This window comes from Oscarella lobularis, chromosome 9 (genome assembly GCF_947507565.1).
Source record: "Oscarella lobularis chromosome 9, ooOscLobu1.1, whole genome shotgun sequence".
NCBI classification, from domain to species: Eukaryota; Metazoa; Porifera; class Homoscleromorpha; order Homosclerophorida; family Oscarellidae; genus Oscarella; species Oscarella lobularis.
Window position 1 is genome coordinate 2,621,224 of NC_089183.1, and position 18,208 is coordinate 2,639,431.

The window sequence follows — 18,208 nt, forward strand, 5'->3', positions numbered from 1 at the left end:
TCGTTAGGTCGTTTGACGCTATTTGTTTTGCGAATGCTGATACGAAGGAAGCGGTCGCGTAAATGAGAAGACCGCCCACGACGGGGATTTGGTAGCCGTAGCGATCCGTGACGTAGGCCGCGACGGGATTGACGACGATCGTTACGAAGGAATTTGCGGCGAGTAGGGCGCCGAGTCGAATTTCCGTGCTCTTGATGCGAAGGTAGTCGGGGACGATGGGGACGATGAACGAGTTGAGGATGCAGAGGAGGAATAGGGACAGGAAGGCGACGACTTGGACGAGTGGACGAAACGAGCGAATTCGATCGCGGAGACTGCGACGTCGCGGAGATTGCGAAGGCGCTATTGTTCCGTATTCCATTCGGCTTGACTTTTTTAGTCGCTGCGCATGCGTTTTGTACAGGTATGCATATCTATGCATACCACGGATTTCTCTTCAATCCGCGGGCGCATGTATGCTGAGGTATATCCAGGACTAATACATTGCACGTACTTGATGAAGTGGTTGTGTCTTCAGCGTAAAATAGAGGCGTACGAAGAGAAAAGAATCTAAACTTTTTTCCTATGCAACCGGCCGGCGGCTTACTTGCTTTGTTTGGCTCTCTCGCCTTTTGTTAATGTCTCTGCGCTCTCATCCAATGCGTAGATCAAGGAACAGTGGCTTTTGAAGGTCTTCGAATTTCGCGCGCTAAGATTCAGATAGTGCGCGCGTTACGACGCCGCCAGACAAGCGAAATCGCGACCATTCAACTCCGCTGGCTTACATACGATCCAATCACGAATACATGAACTCTCATACATCTATTTCTACTGTGGGCAAGCTTGTCGCTATCCAAAAAGAACGCTCTTTTGCAATCCTAGTTGGAGATCGCCAAATAATAAGGCTAGACCAACTTCTTAATTCTCAGGCTGCATGGTTGGTTAAGGAAACTAAGACTTCGAAAACAAGGCCCGCAGTGCCAAGTTGAAGCGCGATCGAGATTTAGATAAGAAACTGGCTCCGCTAAGGCGAAGAGTGACGTCAATTAATAAAGAACAAAACCGAAGACGCTGCCGACACCGTGGAATCGATTGAAGACAAATCGTCTCGAGTGTCGTTGAGAATCAATGCATGCGACTCGTACTTCAAATCGTTCTTCGACACGGTCAACGGTGCCACCATACCTGACGTTCTAGACGCGTCCGATCCTAGCTTTATCATGGATACGCTGAGCGGATTTGTCAAGACGCTCACAGTGGAGGGTTACAGCGTCAAGGACGTACTGATGGCTATCGACTATTCTATTGGCTAATCAATATGGCACTGGACGCTCTCGGAATGACTTAATTAAGACATTCCGTTGCCTTCCCTACCGTCGCTAGACGTTTCTGATCTAATTGACGTTCCCACTGTCGACTTGAGTACATTTGACGTTAGCTGCAACAGACTCACGGGAATAATCCGTGGATGGCAGGGTTTTCAGTACGGATGCTATATCCATCACAATGGTATAAAGATTGACACCGGCCGGTGTTGCGCATACACTGTACAAATGCTGTACAGTAGCTGGAAACGTCATTACTGTAGAAACAAAGAAATAAAGGCGAGAACCTCGATGACTTCTGCGCTGCTGATCGAGCAGCAGCATCATGATCGTGTGATGCTATACTCGCGATGCCTGCATGTGAGATGTTCATAGAACTTTGCGTGGCTGTTCTGCTGTAGCTGAATAAATAATAACCTTTTTCCGCGGGTACAAAACGGAGTCAAACGACAGCTCTAGTTGCACGATCAGGTCTGCCTTGCGTGGTAACTGCTGTCGATGAGAGGAATCGGCGCTGCGAAGCGCGATGGCTGCGCCAACGACGGATTGCAAAACAGCCATCGCGAAGCAGCACGCGCACGCGCACTGCACCCCGAAGGAGCTATGACGGAAGACGACTTTCCCGACTTCGCCGAACCGTGGAAGAACAGCGACGCCACGTTGATAGTGGAGGAGCGGACATTTCACGTCCATCAGACGATGCTAAAACTATCGTCACCTTTCTTCGAAGCCCTCTTCTCCGACACCGATTTCGCTGAAGGAATGACAAAAACGGCGACACTCAAGAACAAAAAAGCGGCAGACGTGTGCGATTTGCTCCAAGTTCTGTATCCTCCGCACAAGAATGTAACAGGTAATGTCATAATAAATATTGATTGGTGGAAAAAAGTGCAATTGAAAATTTCATTTCTAGTGGAAATGACGGACAGAATTCTGCCTCTTGCGGACGAGCTTCTCATGTGGGGAATAAAGAATCAATGCGAGAGAGCGTTGCTTAGCGCTGGCAAGTTCACCTTCAAGTCCGTTGCCATGGCCGATCGCTACAAGCTGCGTCATCTGAGAGAGTATGCCGTGAATTTCATAACGGTTCGCTATCCGTTTCGCACGCTTTTGAATTCCGATGCATTCACCCTGTTGGACGACTCGACTCGACTCAAGATACTCGAAGGACGAATACGCCACGTCTATAGACACCTTCCGGGTAGAATCGAAGCGCTTCTTTTGCTCTATAAAGATCAAATAAGAGCGCGTGTCGTCGCCGGCATCAAGGACTCGATGATTGAAAAGTGCGATTTATCGCCTGGGCGTGGAGGTGATGCCCTGTGAGAGCAGCTCAACTCTTGTACAGTAGCTTTGTTTGTGTAGCGCTACGGTACTTACATATTGGTTACATAAATACAATTGTGTCTAACTCACGTGATCGGTCAACCTTGATATAACCAATACCTCATTTCTTAATTAGTCAACTAAATAAGCTGCCTTTGGTGACAGAGATCAACAGACGATAAAAGAAACACAAGGGTCAAACACGCACCACATTGAATAGTACATACATATGCCAACTCTAACTGCCACCATTAATTAATTTAGGGAAAACGGATTGTTTTCCTTTACGTGTATCTTTCTTTCTGTTGTTGTTGTTGTTGTTGTTGTTGTTGTTGTTTTCTTGGCTGTGTCCCTTAACCTTGCATCTCGTATTGACGGTGGTGACACGTCTGCAGCGACGAAACGAATCTCTTGGGCTATAGGCATCGAGAGAAACGGCGTGATCCGAGCGAGCGTGGGTCTCCGCCTGCGTACCGGCGATGCGTCACTCTCCAGCAAATACGGAAATGGTGAAGAAACTCGCCTCGATCAGCCCATCCTTAAATTGCCAGCGGGCTCTGTTCGATCGGAGGGCGACGCTCGACGCCTCGTCGAGCTTCGCGTTGGCTTCGTATGGTCGAGAGAACGAAACAAGAACTAAGCATACATGAATACGGGACTTTTTCATAACTAATTAGACAAACTGCTACAACCAAAACTACCAAAGCAAAAATAACACAATTCAAATGCTACACAGTACACACAAGTCATCTAGAATTGCCTTCAATTGCTAGCTCAACATATCGCCTCAAGAAGTACATATCAAAAACAAAATCCTTGGTTCCAGCAGGAACCTGATGGCCGTAGTATAGCTTCACCGCCGAAAACGTGTAGCTGCAAATTCCGAATGAAGTGCAATTCTTTAAATCGAATTTTTTTGGAATTAGACGGTTAGGCGCGCTGTTATCATATATTCTAACTGAAATATCAGGCGTCGATGGAGTACCGTAGGTGAAATTGCTACCAATGTTCACTATCACGATGTACTGCAGGTCACTGAGGGATTGATACTCAGACACTCTTGATTCGTCAACGGGGTGCGTGACGGAGATCTCGATGACTACTGTCGTCTTGTTTGGGCGATTAATGGGCCCTGCAGCAACGTCAGGAATGACACGAAAACTGTCGTCATAATCGATGACGTGCTCGGTAGACGTCCAAAAGGTGAATGGCTTCCTCCACGAACCGAATTCCATGGCGAAAGCCTGCCCCGCCTCTTGGTGGACGGAGCCGCGCGGCATTCTAGTGAAGACGTATTCTTCGGCGATGCGTTCCACTCGATACGACTTTTCTTCGTGCAGTTTTTGCCTCAGTTCAGCAAAGTGCTCGACGGCGATGGCGCTCGACGGAATTCGATGTTGCGTTTCGCAGAAGACGAATTTTTCGTTGCGAGTCGTGACGGTGACGACGTTCTAAGCAAGACGAGGCAGAATAAGTAGGGGATCGAGCCCGAACCATATTTTCACGCGATTTCGTTGCAATCTAAGCGATTATCCGCGACTGCATAGGACACGTGCACGACTTACGTTCGACCGGTCCAACTTGACAACGAAGTCGCGATCCGTGGAAGATCTTTTGACCAAAGTCGAAAACGGCAGCAGAAGCGACGACGGCGGAGAGCCGTCGGAGCGAGGCGACTCTGACTGAGTGAAATAACCGGATTCTGAGGACTCCATTATCAGGGATATTCGGAAACCCCCGTAGTCACGTCGCGTGACATGAATCGAAGTACTGTATTTTTCAATAGTTTTACAGATACGTAGGTACACACAAACAAGCTACTGTAGTCAGTTGTTTTCACAGCTGCCCAGCCATTTGATAACTCACTCTTGGATCAACGCGTCCTTGATGACGCAGACAAAACGCTCTTCTAATTTATACAGCAAAAAAAGCACTTCAATCGCATCCGAAAGGTGTTCATAGACGTTGCTGACACCGTAGTGGAATTGGCGTTGAACGTGTGCCGCAGTGAACTCAATGCGGCCAAAGTGAATATTCGAGACATTGTCAACCCGTTCAAATCGTTTTTAGACACGCTGAACGGTGGTGCTATGTTCGACGGTCCCATCACGTATGGATTTTCAAGAAACTCACAAAGAAAATTCATTGGGACTACAGCGTCCTGAACGCTACTGACTATTTAACCATATCTGTGATTTGACCAGCTGGGCAGATTGGATGGCACTGCATGGACGCCATCCGTTGCCTTCCCTGTCGCTACTGTAGACCTTCCTGATCTAATTGACATTCCCACTGTCGATTTGAGCGATTTCTTAGACAAATTCGATGTTTCGACCGTTTCCCTTCCTTAGCTGCTGCACAATATTAAGACTCGCGGGGAAAGATGTGTACCGTAGAGGTTTTGAGTACGGGTGCTACATCTATCTATAGAGATTGGCACCGACCGGTGTTAGGCGGCGTGTTAGGCATACAAACGCCGTAGCTGGCGCCGTGAAACGTCAGTAGAGAAATGTAGGCGAGAACATTCTGCGCTGCTGCATTATGATCGATCGTGTGTTGCTATTCACGATGCCTGCATGCTTACTGCTTGTGACGTTCATAGAACTTTCTGCTGTAGCCTGAACAAAAAAACCTTTTTCCGCGGGTACGAGGAAAATGACAGCTTTAGACGGTGTAATAGTTGCACGATCGGGTCTGCCTTGCGTGGCAACTGCTGTCAATGAGAGGAATCGGCGCTGCGAAGCGCGATGGCTGCGCCAACAACGGATGCAACGGCTATCGCGAATGGCGAAGTAGCACGCACGCGCACTAGCTGGCAGCTGCACTCGGATCGGTACACCAAAGGCGGCCTTCCCCCCGATTTCGCCGAACCGTGGAAGAACAGCGACGCCACGTTGATAGTGGAGAAGCGGAAATTTCACGTCCATCAGACGCTGCTAAAACTATCGTCGCCTTTCTTCGAAGCCCTCTTCGCCGACACCAATTTCGCCGAAGGAAAGACGAAAACGGCGACACTAAAGAACAAAAAAGCGGCAGACGTGTGCGACCTGCTCCAAGTTCTTTATCCTCCGCACAAGAATCTAGCAGGTAATGTCACATGGTGGAAAAATTACAGCAATTGAAAATTTCATTTCTAGCGGAAATGACGGACAGAATTCTGCCTCTTGCGGACGAGTTTCTCATGTGGGGAATAAAGAAACAATGCGAGAGAGCGTTGGTTAGCGTTGGCGACTTCAACTTCAAATCCGTTGCCACGGCCGATCGCTACAAGCTGCGTCATCTGAGAGAGAATGCCGTGAATTTCATAACGATTCACTATCCGTTTCGCACGCTTTTGAATTCCAATGCGTTCACCCGGTTGGACGAGTCGACTCGACTCGAGATACTCGAAAGACGAATTCGCTACACCTATCAACACATTCCGGATAGAATCGAGACGCTTGTTTGGGGCAATAAAGAAAAAACGTTACGAGAGCGTTGCCAGTGTCTCAAGGAGACGTTGATCAAAACGTGCGATTTATCGCCTGGCCAGACAGCTGATCCCCTGTGAGAACAGCTCAACTCTCTTTGTACAGTAGCTTTGTTTGTGTGGCGCTACTTACATGGATATGGGTTACAATATTTCCAATTGTGTCTAGCTCACGTGATCATCAACCTTGATAACTAATAATATTAGTCAAGTAAATAAGTTGCCTTTGGCAACAGAGATCAACGATTACGATAGAAATACTTGGGAGCATTGACGGTGAGCAGAGTCCAGTGCCTTGAAAATACTTATCATAAAAACCTGAGAGAAAATTTTTCGTCGTGATTACGTACAAAAATTATAAATCAATCAAGCTTTTTTGTTCTTCGTCGTTGTCGTCGAACTCGCATCACTCCAATGTCTTTTGACGCGGAGATGGACTTGCTGGAGCCCCTCTTGACGCGAGAATTTCTCGTTCAATTCTCGCGTACGACTCGTTGTTACCATCTGCCAAACATCATCAGTAATATTACATATACACTGTATATATATTTAATCAAAATTTACCAAGACAAATAATGCTAACAATTGGCATGTACGTGTAAAAGCTCGACTCGACTCCACCACAGACAATGACGTCAGCACTCTCGTCTTCGTTCCGCACGCAATGACACGTATGATCGCTAACGTTTCCAAATTCTGGATCAACGTCCATCTAAAAAAACTAACGGTCAATAAATAATATTTAATTAATTAAAGCATCCTGCATAACAACCTGATACGCTTTGGAATTGTCACAATCTAGAATGTAAACGTAGTCGGACTTCGCTTCGTCGACCATTACACCGCCAACGAGAAGACAAATCGATTTATCTTCTAATTCTTCGGTCACTATTTGACAAAGCGTGTGGGCGTGTCTTGGCGACGGTTTCACATTGAAATCGACGATCGTCCAAGTCTATGAAAATCTATAAAAAATATTTAATTTCGATTTTTATAAGGTTTACGTTTTGAAATAAATTCATCAAATGACAGTGACTGTCTTCGTTCGCATCCTTTCCGTGAAGTAATGCTCGGTGTTCGTCGATGGTTGCCATGGCAGCGACCAGAAGAGGTTTCGGTCGCGTTCCGCTCAATTCCAAATCCAACCAATTTCCTAATTAATTTTTCGAATTTATACGAATCATGTACATGTATTGCACCTTTTTCATTTCCTTCTTCGAATTCAAATTCGTAGACTTCATTGCTCCAGAAGAATCCTTCCTGAATTGCTCCAGCCTGGAGTTGGTCAAGAGGAATCTTATAGGCGCTCCTTCCACCGTATATAATCAGTCTCGATCCAATCGCGCACAGACAGCAGAACAGACGTTCGTGCGGCTTCTTTCCTCCGATGGGCGTGGCTACTTCGATCCATGCCATTTCCTTCGAATCGAGACGATAAACGTCTCCTAGGTAACGACCCTTCTCCGTTTTTCCGCCGTACGAGTAGATCATCTCGTCTATGACGGCGCATCGCGCTCCCTGACAAGGCGGAGGAATCGTTCGGCCTCGAGTCAATCGGCCGATCCATTTCTTTTCCGCTCTTCGAACGTTCGTCGACCAGATTTTATTTCGAGGAAAGCATTTCGAGTCGTCGAAGCCGTTGAAGATGCAAAGATCGTCGTCGACCAACGCGCATTCGTGATAACGCCTTTTCTCGGGAGAGACGTCGTTTTCGCGACGAGGCGATGTCATTTATTTGTATAACAACGACTGCGCACGCGTAAACACAAACTCCCAATACATGATTCTCCAAAAATTGCGCAGCATTCGCGAATTTTTGCTGAGGCTTCCTCTTTTGTCGTTTTGTTTGATGTTCGCTGTTCTGCTGAAATAAATGTTTACCGCGCTGCTTGCATTCGATCGTCATATCGTCCCCAAGGTTTGCTAGTAAAATCATATTGGCTATTAGCTTTTGTTCTTAGACTTTGAGGGATATCGCTGCATCGTTTAAGATTAAGAGAATCGGCTCTGGATTACACAGTAGCTCGTTGGTGTAGCAACCGTTGGTAAACTGAGCAGTGCCCCATGCACTCGCGGTATCGGAGCCGTTCGCGTTCTCTCTCGCTTACCTAATGGACGAAGAAGCCAATTCGTATTTGTATCTCTGGATCTCATCATATGTCGTCCACCTCGTCGCGATTGACCGGGGAGTAGAAAATGATGCATGTCATATCTATTGCAGCTGCATGATTACAGAGATAAAACACACACAAACGAAAAGAAAGACTTTGCGAGCGTCTCTGCAGCAGATAACATCATAAGTGAACAATCATGCATTTCGATCTACGTCTAATTATGCTTCATATCATCACACACTTGTATACGAGTTTTCAAATACCCCCGCCAAAGTTTTAGCTCTATAGTCTTATAGTTTAATAAACGCCAGAAAATGCCGACGTTGCTCCTCTTTGATTTCACGCAATTTCTCCTTTGCTCTTTCTTCGTCTTTCGTCTGTTGAGCGAGCAAAGAATCGATAGATTTACTCGCCAAATCGAAAACGAAATCAGTCATGAACTGAGTAGTTAAAAAAAGAAATCCTCCAAGTCTTGTGAAAGTTCCTTCTGCTCTTTCAGTCACTGATACAGCTTCGTCAACCGTCGCTTTCACGAGTTTGCGATCAAAAGGACGCGGGTTGGACCCGCTTAGAGAATCAATGAGATTATTTACAACCGATTTGGCTTCATCTCGTATAGGTCGTAGCGTCTTTTCGACAATTTCTTTAATGATTTCAGGTAAAGACGAAGAATCATAATCATTTTCTGACCTTGAACGGTAAGTCTGCAAAGTCACGTACTTAGTCCAGCTTTTGCCCGAGAAAAAACCGCTTTGCTCAGACTGAGGCATGGATGCGACTTCGTACTTCGCGCTTGCTGCCACTTCAACAAACAGTTCCTGGACTTCTGCTCTAGTATCTGATCGTTTAAGTCTGAGTTGGACTATCGCTTTTGGCTCAAATGCATCCCACCGTTTATGAAACAAATCTTCCGCTTCTTCCGCTGATATCCCTCGTCCAGATTCTTTTCTCTTAAGCAGTTCTTCAGTGATTTCACATAAGAAGTTTGAAGTGACTTCGAAATAAAGTTCTTGTTTTCTGTGTTCTTGTTGCATCTGGAATCTTTCTTTTTGGAAATCGTACTCGCGCTTTATATTGTATTCAAAAACACCGTGACGCAACGAATTTTCAAAAGACGCTTTGACCTCTTCACCCTGCTTTTCCTCTGCCATTAGATGATATTGTTTCTTCAAACGCTGAATAACAGATTCCATTTCAACTTCTGTTTGTCTTTCAAAGTTTCTGCCTATGTGATCAATTTCTACTTCAGTTTCTGCCTTGCTCAGTTCTTCATTGAATTTTTCGAACGATAACCTCGCGCGTATTTTAGACCTTCTGCTTTCATCATCAAATAGTTGCATTGGACTCTTTGCGGAATTTCCTACACCTTTCATGAACGAGTAATAATCTCTCGAAGGCAAAGCATCTCCGATTCCGCGGATCTCATGCGGTTCCTTTACAACTATCTCCGTTTTTTCAACTGTTGCTCTTTGCGAGCTCCTCCTACTGAAGACAGACACTGAAACATAAGGAAGGTCGCCAAAACTAATCTTTGCCGACTTATCTACGTCAAGCAAAAATTTGAGAAGCTCGGCATTTTGACCGAGACCAACGAGCATACTGATTAGGCCTTGACCAGGAGCAAAGAGTGTCAATGTAATGGAGCCTTCAGTGACGTATATTTCTAAGTCAGATTCTTTCAAATCCATGATCCTGCATAGGTGTGCCTTAATCATTGCGTCGTTAGGCTGAAACTGAAAGCAGGAAACATTGGTATTCGGAAAGAGTATCCTGATCTTCACTTCAGCGCCAATTCTAAAAGTCCGCTTCCGACTTATTTCAGGAGGAAAAATAGGCTCAAGTTCGATTGGTTTAGAATACGCATTTTTCAGGCAGTGCAGCACAATTTCTCTAAGTGTCGATTCATGCTTCTTAAATTTATCTTCCAAAGACCTAACAACTTCAATGATGATAATCTGACGAGGAGCTTGGAGAGATTCGCCTCGGCGCTGACCATCTGGTTGCATCTGAGAAGGCGAGCTACTAGTAGGCGTGTGCTGGCGGCGATCGCTGTCTGCGCGAAAGGCGTTGACGCTCGAAGTTTCATCTTGTTCATGAGCGACCTGAACGGGAACGCCTTCGGTACCGGGTCGGAGATGGTCAGCCATAGATGGGTCAACGAAGTGTACTCTGACGTCAAATGAGTCCGAACTAAGGGGCGTGTCTCGTCTCTCGAGGCTCCGAAGATCGTTCCCACCGTCTATCTCGGTGCCTAAGATGATCCAAAACTCGTCGAAACTTGGACGCGGTGCGTGCCGAATAATTCGGAGAAGATCGCGAGCTGCGTCGTCGTCGTTTCGTGGGCGTATGAGACAGTCGAACTCATCAGACGTTAGTATCTTATTGGAACAAAGGCGGGACAGAAGACGGGGGAATCCAAGACGGCTTCCTATCAGGTCGGCGAGACGGGCTTCTAAGTCTTTCCAGTTGGGAACAGCCTGAGTCTGAGCCATGTCGTAGAAGATAAAAGCGCATGCGGGACTATAGCTAAACGTGTACAATTCTGATTGGCTCGCGAATTTGGCGAAGGGGGTGCTACCCACGTGCATCACCCACGTGCATCACGTTCCCTGCGATTATAAGCGTCTTGACTCGGTGCCTGTTAGTATGTACAGAAATCTGAATTCAGTCGACGGAAATAAACTATCCCCTGCTAGACGTAACTCGGAGACGTAACTCGGAACGGCGTCTTCTGGAACCCAACTTGGCAAATTATTCATGGCCGTCGAGAGCAAAACACAATGGATCGAAGAAAAGATAAGCCTATAAAGAGCGAGTGACGCAGGTGTCGATTGGAAGAAACGCGAAAGTGTTGACAAGGCCGCTCTGTCGTACGAGGGGATGCGCTTGTACGTGGGTGTAGCCTTGTTGACGGCGACAATGCAAATGTCTGGACCCACTCGAACAAACTGCTCTCGCGGACTGCAGACAGCCAGTTTGTCGTTGGTTGTTCGTTCTGCGCCGCGATGGAGCAGTGTCTCCAAAATCGGCAGCCACTTCTTTCCTACACGTACCTCTGCGTAGAGTCGAAGAGAATGTCGGTGTCTGTGCCGCTGCGTCAGGATCAACACGAGTAGATTTCAAGACAGTGAGCTGCTTCCGTAGAGATTTTAGCAAATAAGCTGGAAGCACGGCCTAACTACGACGTACGTTCCATGGATACGATGCTCGGGATGCATGTCGGACGAGTTCCAGTCTTTTTCCGCATAAAGGCAGAACCCATAGTGAATACAAGAAGCCTTAGCGACGTCGGATGGCTGCGATAACGTCGGATTTCCTCTCGCGGACGGAGAACTCCAAACACCCGGATGTTTACTATTCGAACAGATCCTTCTTCTGAAATCTTTCTGGTCGCGGTTACACACACGGTCGCAGAGGGATAAGCGAACGCTTGTACTAGATTTCAGACACTCTCAGGCGAGAGGCTCAAAAGGGAACGATGCTATATTTAGTACGCTCGTATCTCCACACGAGAAAGCGGAAAGGGACCTTAGGGCTCGTGTTACGGCGACATTCCTTTCAGTTACATCATCGCTAAAAGCTATTAACAGCGAGTCTCAGGTAAAATTAGAAACTATATACGCGACCTGTGCCAGCGAATGTATACGTACCCCTATAAAGCTAGAATTAATTAATTAATTAATTATTGTCTTACAATATCTGATCGGTGCAGTCACTGAACGGACTGAAGCTCATCACAGAGCCGGATGAAGCATCCTCTAGCACAACTGATTTAGTACCATGTCTCATTAGAGGAAGACAGCAAAGTACCATATGCCAAACAGGCATGAAACAATCCTTGGCTCCACAATCACTACTCAAAACCTTATTATTTTATTACGTAGTACCCTTAGACCTAATAAGGGCATTCGTCCTCTAATTATTGGGGAAAACGTTGCACCAGAATTCCAGCACCCGTAAGCAAAACGCGATTAATTAAATGTAAAATCAATAATTCGTTTTACTGGAAAGATTCTTTTCTAGAAAAGACGTCGAGACGATTGGTGTCTGCTCCATGTCCCGTGTCTATTTCCATTCATCACACCGAACGGGACCAGCAGTGCATCCGCCCCTGGAGTGTAGTTCTTGTTCTGGTCTTGCTCTATACACTCTACAGCTTCTAGCTGCAGCCGGAAACGTAATAAGGGTAATGCAAAATGCTAAATCTTTCCTATGTGTGTATATATATATATATGATAGGAAACAGTTCGTCATTCTTCTCTCGAGTGCGAAGTCCGCCGAAGCTCTTCTCCCCTCCAATAATACACAATGACTTCCGACTTTGAGTTCGTATTCAAGCTAGCCGAACTCTCGGAGAACGATTGCCACGACGTCGTGCGATCGAGTCTCAAAGGAACGATTCGATTCGGCGAAACAGGTGCGGTGCGATCCTCTCGCACGTACGTTCTTTCGAACGTCTCACGTACGCCCCACGTCTATATCATAGTATCCGACTTCGTAAAGAAACTCGGCCAGACGTACGAAAAATTTAGCAACGATCTAAAGAACTTAGTGAGAGGCTTCAGAAAACGCAGCGACGAGTCGAAAAAGGAAAGGTTCGTCGTATAACGGTCGTCGTTAGCGTTCACGACAAGCCTTTCATTAAAAAAATTCGAATTTTCCTACGTGGCTTTAGATTTTCCTGGCAAGGTCACTTGTATCGATTTTGGGAAGTTTTGCTCGCTGAAGTGAACGAGGAAGCGAAGGTAGGGAGGCGTAAACGTTTATTTTATCTATTACCGTGTCCGTGTCGTGGGTAGATATGACCCATACACTTACTTCCGTATATAGGATTTCTCTCGTCTGGCTTTGAATGTCGATCAGACCGTCGTTCAGCCTCTGGCCGATGCGTGCACAAGCAGAAAGCTTCTCTACAAGAAGGCATCCTTACACAAAAAGAAAACAGAACTGAATAAACATATTGAAGGGATTCCTTCCAGGTGCTGTCCTATAGGGAACCGATGGAAGAGGACGTTCGAAAGTCGTGCGAAATCGTCGCCAAGACGCTGAAGGAGCGCGACGACGAGTGGGCCGAGTGGGCGAAGAAGTCGTCAAAGGCATATCGAAAATATTTATCTAGGAACTCCCTCACTTGACTTCCCCCTTCGTAGCATGATAGTCTTGGTAGACGCTATCATCGCGCTCACAACGATTACCTTCTCGCCCTTTGGAGCTCGAACGCGCTCATTTCCAATCACTACCGATCCGAATTGCCGGATTTTCTAAGGGTACACGTATTAGCCGCGTGAACGCTATTTAATTAATATTTAATTATCGGCCATTAGGATATAATGAATATTCGTCTCGATGTGGCCGAGTTCGTTAAAGCGAAATGCGATAACATGCTTGGCTTGACAAGAAACACGGCACGACGTCGAAAAAAATATATTCTTATATATCTAATCTTCTTCTTTTAGTGGTCTACGATTTTTGAGCGTCTTGGCCACGTTTCGGCAACGTGTAAAAAATTGAATTTGGCCGGCGAAGCGAACGCGTTTATGGAATCGTGTCCCATACGTCAACTCCAACCGACGACATTGCCACTCAATGTGTATCAACAGCCGAAATCATTCAGAAGCGTAACAGAAAAACTTGTGACGGATTCTTTGTATGGCGAAGAACTCGTTGACGATCCGAGTTTGGATAGAGAGATGCTTAACGCTTCAGATCAGGTTAATAAATAAATTCATTGATATATCCTATTTGGAATATCTTGACTCTGCTTCTTTGCCCAGTCAACGACGTTAACGGCTACGCTGAAAGAGAAACAAATGGAGCTGGAATCGGCGATGGACGTGCAAAGATGGTGGATGCCCACAACCACTTCCGTTATTATATATTCAATAAAGGTTTTTTTAGTTACGCTGAGCAGCAGCACGGTCAGTCGCAATCTAGTGGGCCTCTGGAAGAGCAAGTGATGGAAATCAAACAGCAGATACGTCTCGCTCGAAGCCAACTTGTAGCCAATGGAGAAAAGGTAAAATAATAATTAATTAATTGATTAATCAAGTCGTCAATTTTTTGCGTCTAGTTGAAGAAACTTCGTAAAAGGCAGTTTTGTTCCAGCAGCCGCTTGCCTTTGGTCTCATCATCTCACACGTTCGAACAGCATAGCTATAGAAAAATGACAAATTGTTCTCACTGCGGAAACCTTCTCAAGGGTTTATAAGTCCAGACATCGTAACGTTTAAAATACCACACTGTTATTTCAGGAATTTTTCACCAAGGATTCCGATGCAAAGCGTGCAAAATTAACGTTCACGATAAATGCCGAAGCAAAGTGAAAGGATGCAAAAAACAGGCATAGATTTATTGATATATATATATATCGTTAATTAAATTCTTACCTCGCTTCGAAGGTCCTAACTGAAAGTACAATGTCCGCTTCGTCTGTAGGGGAGGCATCAGACAGATCGCCGTTGTCCGCTTCATCTCCTATTGCTCTCACTGAAAACGATTCCTATATGTCCACAGTCGAAGGCAAGCCTATAAGTACCTAAAGATTAAATACGTTAATCGATAATACTGTAGAAGGCGTCGAAACGGATGCGAAGTCGAACGAAAGCGACGACAGCTTTGAGTATTCGTACGTGGAAGTGACGAGAAAAATGGGCCCCATTCTAATTGCACGAGCAAAGTCGAATCTCCCATCGGAACAAGCGCTTCCCACGCAAAGCGAGGAGACTTCTAATAAACCGGTCGTAGGTCGGATTACATAAATATATTTATAGATTAATTAGCCGAGCCTTTTTATATCGAGCTATTGTGTAGAGAAACGCAACAGTCATCCGTTCAAAGACGAAGACGATTTGTACGATAGTGCCGTGTCTGACGGGAAGCCAACGCGCGCGAGAAGGAGGTCGAAAACTGAAGGTATAGACGAGGGATATTTGCAGCTCTTCTTCAACGTTGATTTAGGATCAGCAACATTGGGCGTATTGGCAAGGCCGAAGCCTCCTATATCTCCCAAACCTACGAAATGCGTTGCATCGAAATCGACGCCATCGCCACAAAGTAAAACTATTTAGAAATATTCGATTAGCTGTTAGCTAATTAATTTTTTGCGCAGACGGAAGTGACGTGAGTGTCTATTCGCTTTTTTCACGTCCTCTACGACGCTTTTTCGTTTAGGAAGACGGCGATAAAGAACCCGAATCCATGTCCGTCAAGTAAGTGTGATTAATAACGAAGTAAAAGAATCGGACGAGTAGAGACCCTGTATTAGAGAGAAGTTGCTTTCCTTGGAAAAAGCAATGTCCTCTCGCTCGCAGACTAAGGACGCGTTGATCTCAAAGTGGGATTTTTCTCCTGGCCGCACAGCTGATTCCCTGTGAAAACAATACTGTATTTATTTGTGTCTATATCAACGCGATTTTTCAACCTTGAATCAGTGGTACATGTCTCATACACCTCTAAAAACATATTACAACAAATGAAATTCTATTGTGCTTACACTGATCTCGCGGGTATCCTGAGAAGGGGCCTCACCTGTAAGCATAGACAAAACCCGCTTGTTTCATCACTATGCACTTTCAAGCAGTTGCAGTCCCTATTGTGTGAGTCTCATATCTTCAAACTGAATGGAAGGCCGTAGACTCGATCGAACTAAGGACACAAAGAGTAAGAATATGTTTGTTTACCTAAAGGAAGCTTCCGATGCCCTTCCGACGCCCTTCCGATGGTACGTGGGGGGGAGACAGGGAGACGGGCTAATTCAGCACTCACAAACCCGGATTGAACTCGGCACATGGACGTTCATCTCAACACGCTGTCCGATTGGGCTGTCCAAAGCCTGTGCGAAACGTTCTTCGTTCCGCGCTTGTCTTCACTGGGTGACATACCGGCTCTTCCCCTGCGTTCTGTGGCCGAGATTCTTCTCGGGGACCCCACGTGTTCAGTGTGCTTGCCTTCGAATATCGCCAACCGCATTATCGACGGACTGGCTCGACGTGGAAAGCTAACAGCAGGCGTCCTCGATATTCTACTCGATCAAAATCGCATTCGTTTGACTGCGCTGCCTCTCTACTGCATTGATATCGACCCAAACGCATTCGTCGACAAAATAGCGGAATTGGTCAACGTGACGAGCATTGACATATCGTTCAGTTCGTGTTGGGCGGATCTGTCGACTCCGTTTTTGAAAATCGTAGAGGACAAGTGCGTGACGTCATTGACAAGCTTCTGTGCTCGTCACGTCGTCGGCGAAATTGGATTAGTCGAGCTTCCGAATTTTTCAAATCTACAGCATTTGGATATTGGATTCACGTCCGTTTCTCGTGAAGAGCTGCGTACTTTCGTTTCGAGTCTACCTCTATTGGAGCATCTATGCATTTCTGGAATTCCTGTTAGCCTTTTGGAAGTGTTCTCCACGGCTGACTGTCTCGCATGTGTTCGTCTCAAACATCTCGGCCTCAATTCGTTAAAGTTCGTCCCTGTCACGGAATTGGAATTCACTCCGGCGCTACGTTCAAAGATTTCGGAATTTTTTACTAAGCTTGGTTATTTGAGCAGTGTCGATCTCTCGTATGTGTCTTGGTGCGGCAACATGTATAAAGGAAGAGCAAGCGTGAAGCAAGCTCTTTACGAAATTCTAACCTGTTCTCCTTCACTTACTCACCTAGACTCTTCGGACACTCTTTCCCTTGATTGCGTATACGACGTTCTAAGAGCCACCAATCGATTCGGTCAACTCAAATTTCTTGAGAATTTTAGCAGATGTCGAGAGTGGAGAGAACCTGGTGCAGAGGACTGTCAAATCTCTACTGGGGCAAACGTTAATGATTATCGCAGTAAGCATGCCTTGAGGAATTATGCTTCTCTTTCTCATGCTGTTATTCAATGTCACCACATGTTACCTTTCCGCCGCGACGAAGTGATTCCTGCTCCAGTTTCGTCAATGATTTACGCTGGACTTCTTCGCCTGCAGACAGAAAAGGATGTCCGGTATGGGGTGGAAGAGAACATTGCTGACTTTCTCCGCAATCTAATGAGACTGAGAAACGGGGAGCAGCTTCTCGTTTTAAGCCACTCTGCTTGTAGTCTGCTAGAATTTGCTTTTCAGCACTTTCTGAATCCAAGGATTACCCCTCTGCTTCGGGACTATTGGGACTATGGCTGGTGTGGCGCGAAAGTACAAATAGGTTTTCTTTTCGCTCTGTTGTCATTCTCGTCGCTCATTTGTCCGCATCCTCGTCTATTGCATTTGGCTATGGCAGTCTTTAGCAATATTTCGGAGAAATCGTTTTGGAAGTATAAATATCTGTTCAAATTATTCGAGAAACTGCCGGAAATTACTCGTGAACACTTGGCTATAAATCAAAGCTATCTTTCTAAAATGTGCGTTCGCCTAAGCGATGTCCTCTATTGCGACCTCTTTTGCGACGTTGTAAGATTGCGATATGATTCGTTTGACCTCTACCACGACTTTGTTCCCCAAGCTAATAACACTCTTCGTGCTCTCTGTTCGCTGTGCCGTGGGCTGCCGAATCTGTTTCAGTACTTCGTCGACGTTCCTGAAGCTGTTGACAATTTGGCAGAAGTGGCTCTGAGAAGTTCATATTTTCATTTTCATCGCGACGATCACGGCGTTTGGATAGTGGATAGCGTTTACTGCAAGGCTGTTGAATTCTTGTCGTACATCGCTGAAATTGGCGTCTTGGCTCATGTCCTGTGCTCGCGAAAGGTCATCAAGGTCTTGGTCGATGCGTCGTCTTCGTCGCCGAATGAAATAATGCGTTTCGCTTCTTCGTATTTGGCTGCACTCCTTATTGTCAACGATGAACTGGACTCAATCTGGCCTCGCGATGTCGAATCGAAAGATGCTCTGGTTGCTAAGGTGTTCGGAAACAGCGACTATGAAAAAGGCTTTTTTGAACGAACAAGTCAACCATTCTATTATTACACGACACTTGTGCCTTTAGTGAAGGTTTGCAACTGCTCTGAGTTCCCCGCTGTTT

At 45.9% G+C, this 18,208-nt stretch overlaps 4 protein-coding genes across 8 annotated transcripts; 3 read left to right on the top strand and 1 right to left on the bottom strand.

Moving 5' to 3' along the window:
• The first annotated feature begins 1,907 nt into the window (after window positions 1-1,907).
• LOC136191442 (BTB and MATH domain-containing protein 38-like) lies at window positions 1,908-2,685 on the top strand. The gene is made up of 2 exons (XM_065979766.1): window positions 1,908-2,157; window positions 2,218-2,685. Exons 1-2 carry the CDS (start codon window positions 1,908-1,910, stop codon window positions 2,628-2,630), a joined length of 663 nt encoding a protein of 220 aa, XP_065835838.1. The 3' UTR covers window positions 2,631-2,685.
• Window positions 2,686-5,377: 2,692 nt separating this feature from the next.
• On the top strand, window positions 5,378-6,561 carry LOC136191443 (BTB and MATH domain-containing protein 38-like). Its single transcript, XM_065979767.1, has 2 exons — window positions 5,378-5,717; window positions 5,768-6,561. Exons 1-2 carry the CDS (start codon window positions 5,378-5,380, stop codon window positions 6,178-6,180), a joined length of 753 nt encoding a protein of 250 aa, XP_065835839.1. The 3' UTR covers window positions 6,181-6,561.
• Window positions 5,672-7,830, bottom strand: LOC136191444 (uncharacterized). Its single transcript, XM_065979768.1, has 9 exons — window positions 7,299-7,830; window positions 7,104-7,252; window positions 6,872-7,054; window positions 6,664-6,811; window positions 6,361-6,603; window positions 6,233-6,293; window positions 6,101-6,174; window positions 5,961-6,038; window positions 5,672-5,910 (listed from the first exon to the last, which is right to left on the bottom strand). The coding sequence occupies exons 1-5, from the start codon at window positions 7,828-7,830 to the stop codon at window positions 6,506-6,508; spliced, it is 1,110 nt and encodes a 369-aa protein (XP_065835840.1). The 3' UTR covers window positions 5,672-5,910; window positions 5,961-6,038; window positions 6,101-6,174; window positions 6,233-6,293; window positions 6,361-6,505.
• A 2,969-nt stretch (window positions 7,831-10,799) lies between these two features.
• On the top strand, window positions 10,800-15,695 carry LOC136191133 (uncharacterized). 5 transcript variants are annotated; one of them, XM_065979430.1, is made up of 24 exons: window positions 10,800-10,857; window positions 10,910-11,813; window positions 11,926-12,037; window positions 12,098-12,169; window positions 12,237-12,399; window positions 12,453-12,630; window positions 12,700-12,808; window positions 12,889-12,958; window positions 13,044-13,133; window positions 13,193-13,309; window positions 13,364-13,480; window positions 13,538-13,618; window positions 13,670-13,924; window positions 13,988-14,058; window positions 14,112-14,229; window positions 14,284-14,413; window positions 14,465-14,553; window positions 14,612-14,732; window positions 14,784-14,957; window positions 15,024-15,125; window positions 15,171-15,266; window positions 15,322-15,332; window positions 15,384-15,421; window positions 15,478-15,695. In XM_065979430.1, the coding sequence occupies exons 6-24, from the start codon at window positions 12,522-12,524 to the stop codon at window positions 15,584-15,586; spliced, it is 2,007 nt and encodes a 668-aa protein (XP_065835502.1). In that variant the 5' UTR covers window positions 10,800-10,857; window positions 10,910-11,813; window positions 11,926-12,037; window positions 12,098-12,169; window positions 12,237-12,399; window positions 12,453-12,521; the 3' UTR covers window positions 15,587-15,695. The 5 variants fall into 5 exon arrangements, with proteins under 5 accessions (XP_065835502.1, XP_065835501.1, XP_065835500.1 ...); XM_065979429.1 differs by having other exon boundaries at window positions 10,814-11,813; window positions 12,225-12,399; XM_065979428.1 differs by having other exon boundaries at window positions 10,814-11,813.
• The last annotated feature ends 2,513 nt before the right edge of the window (window positions 15,696-18,208 follow it).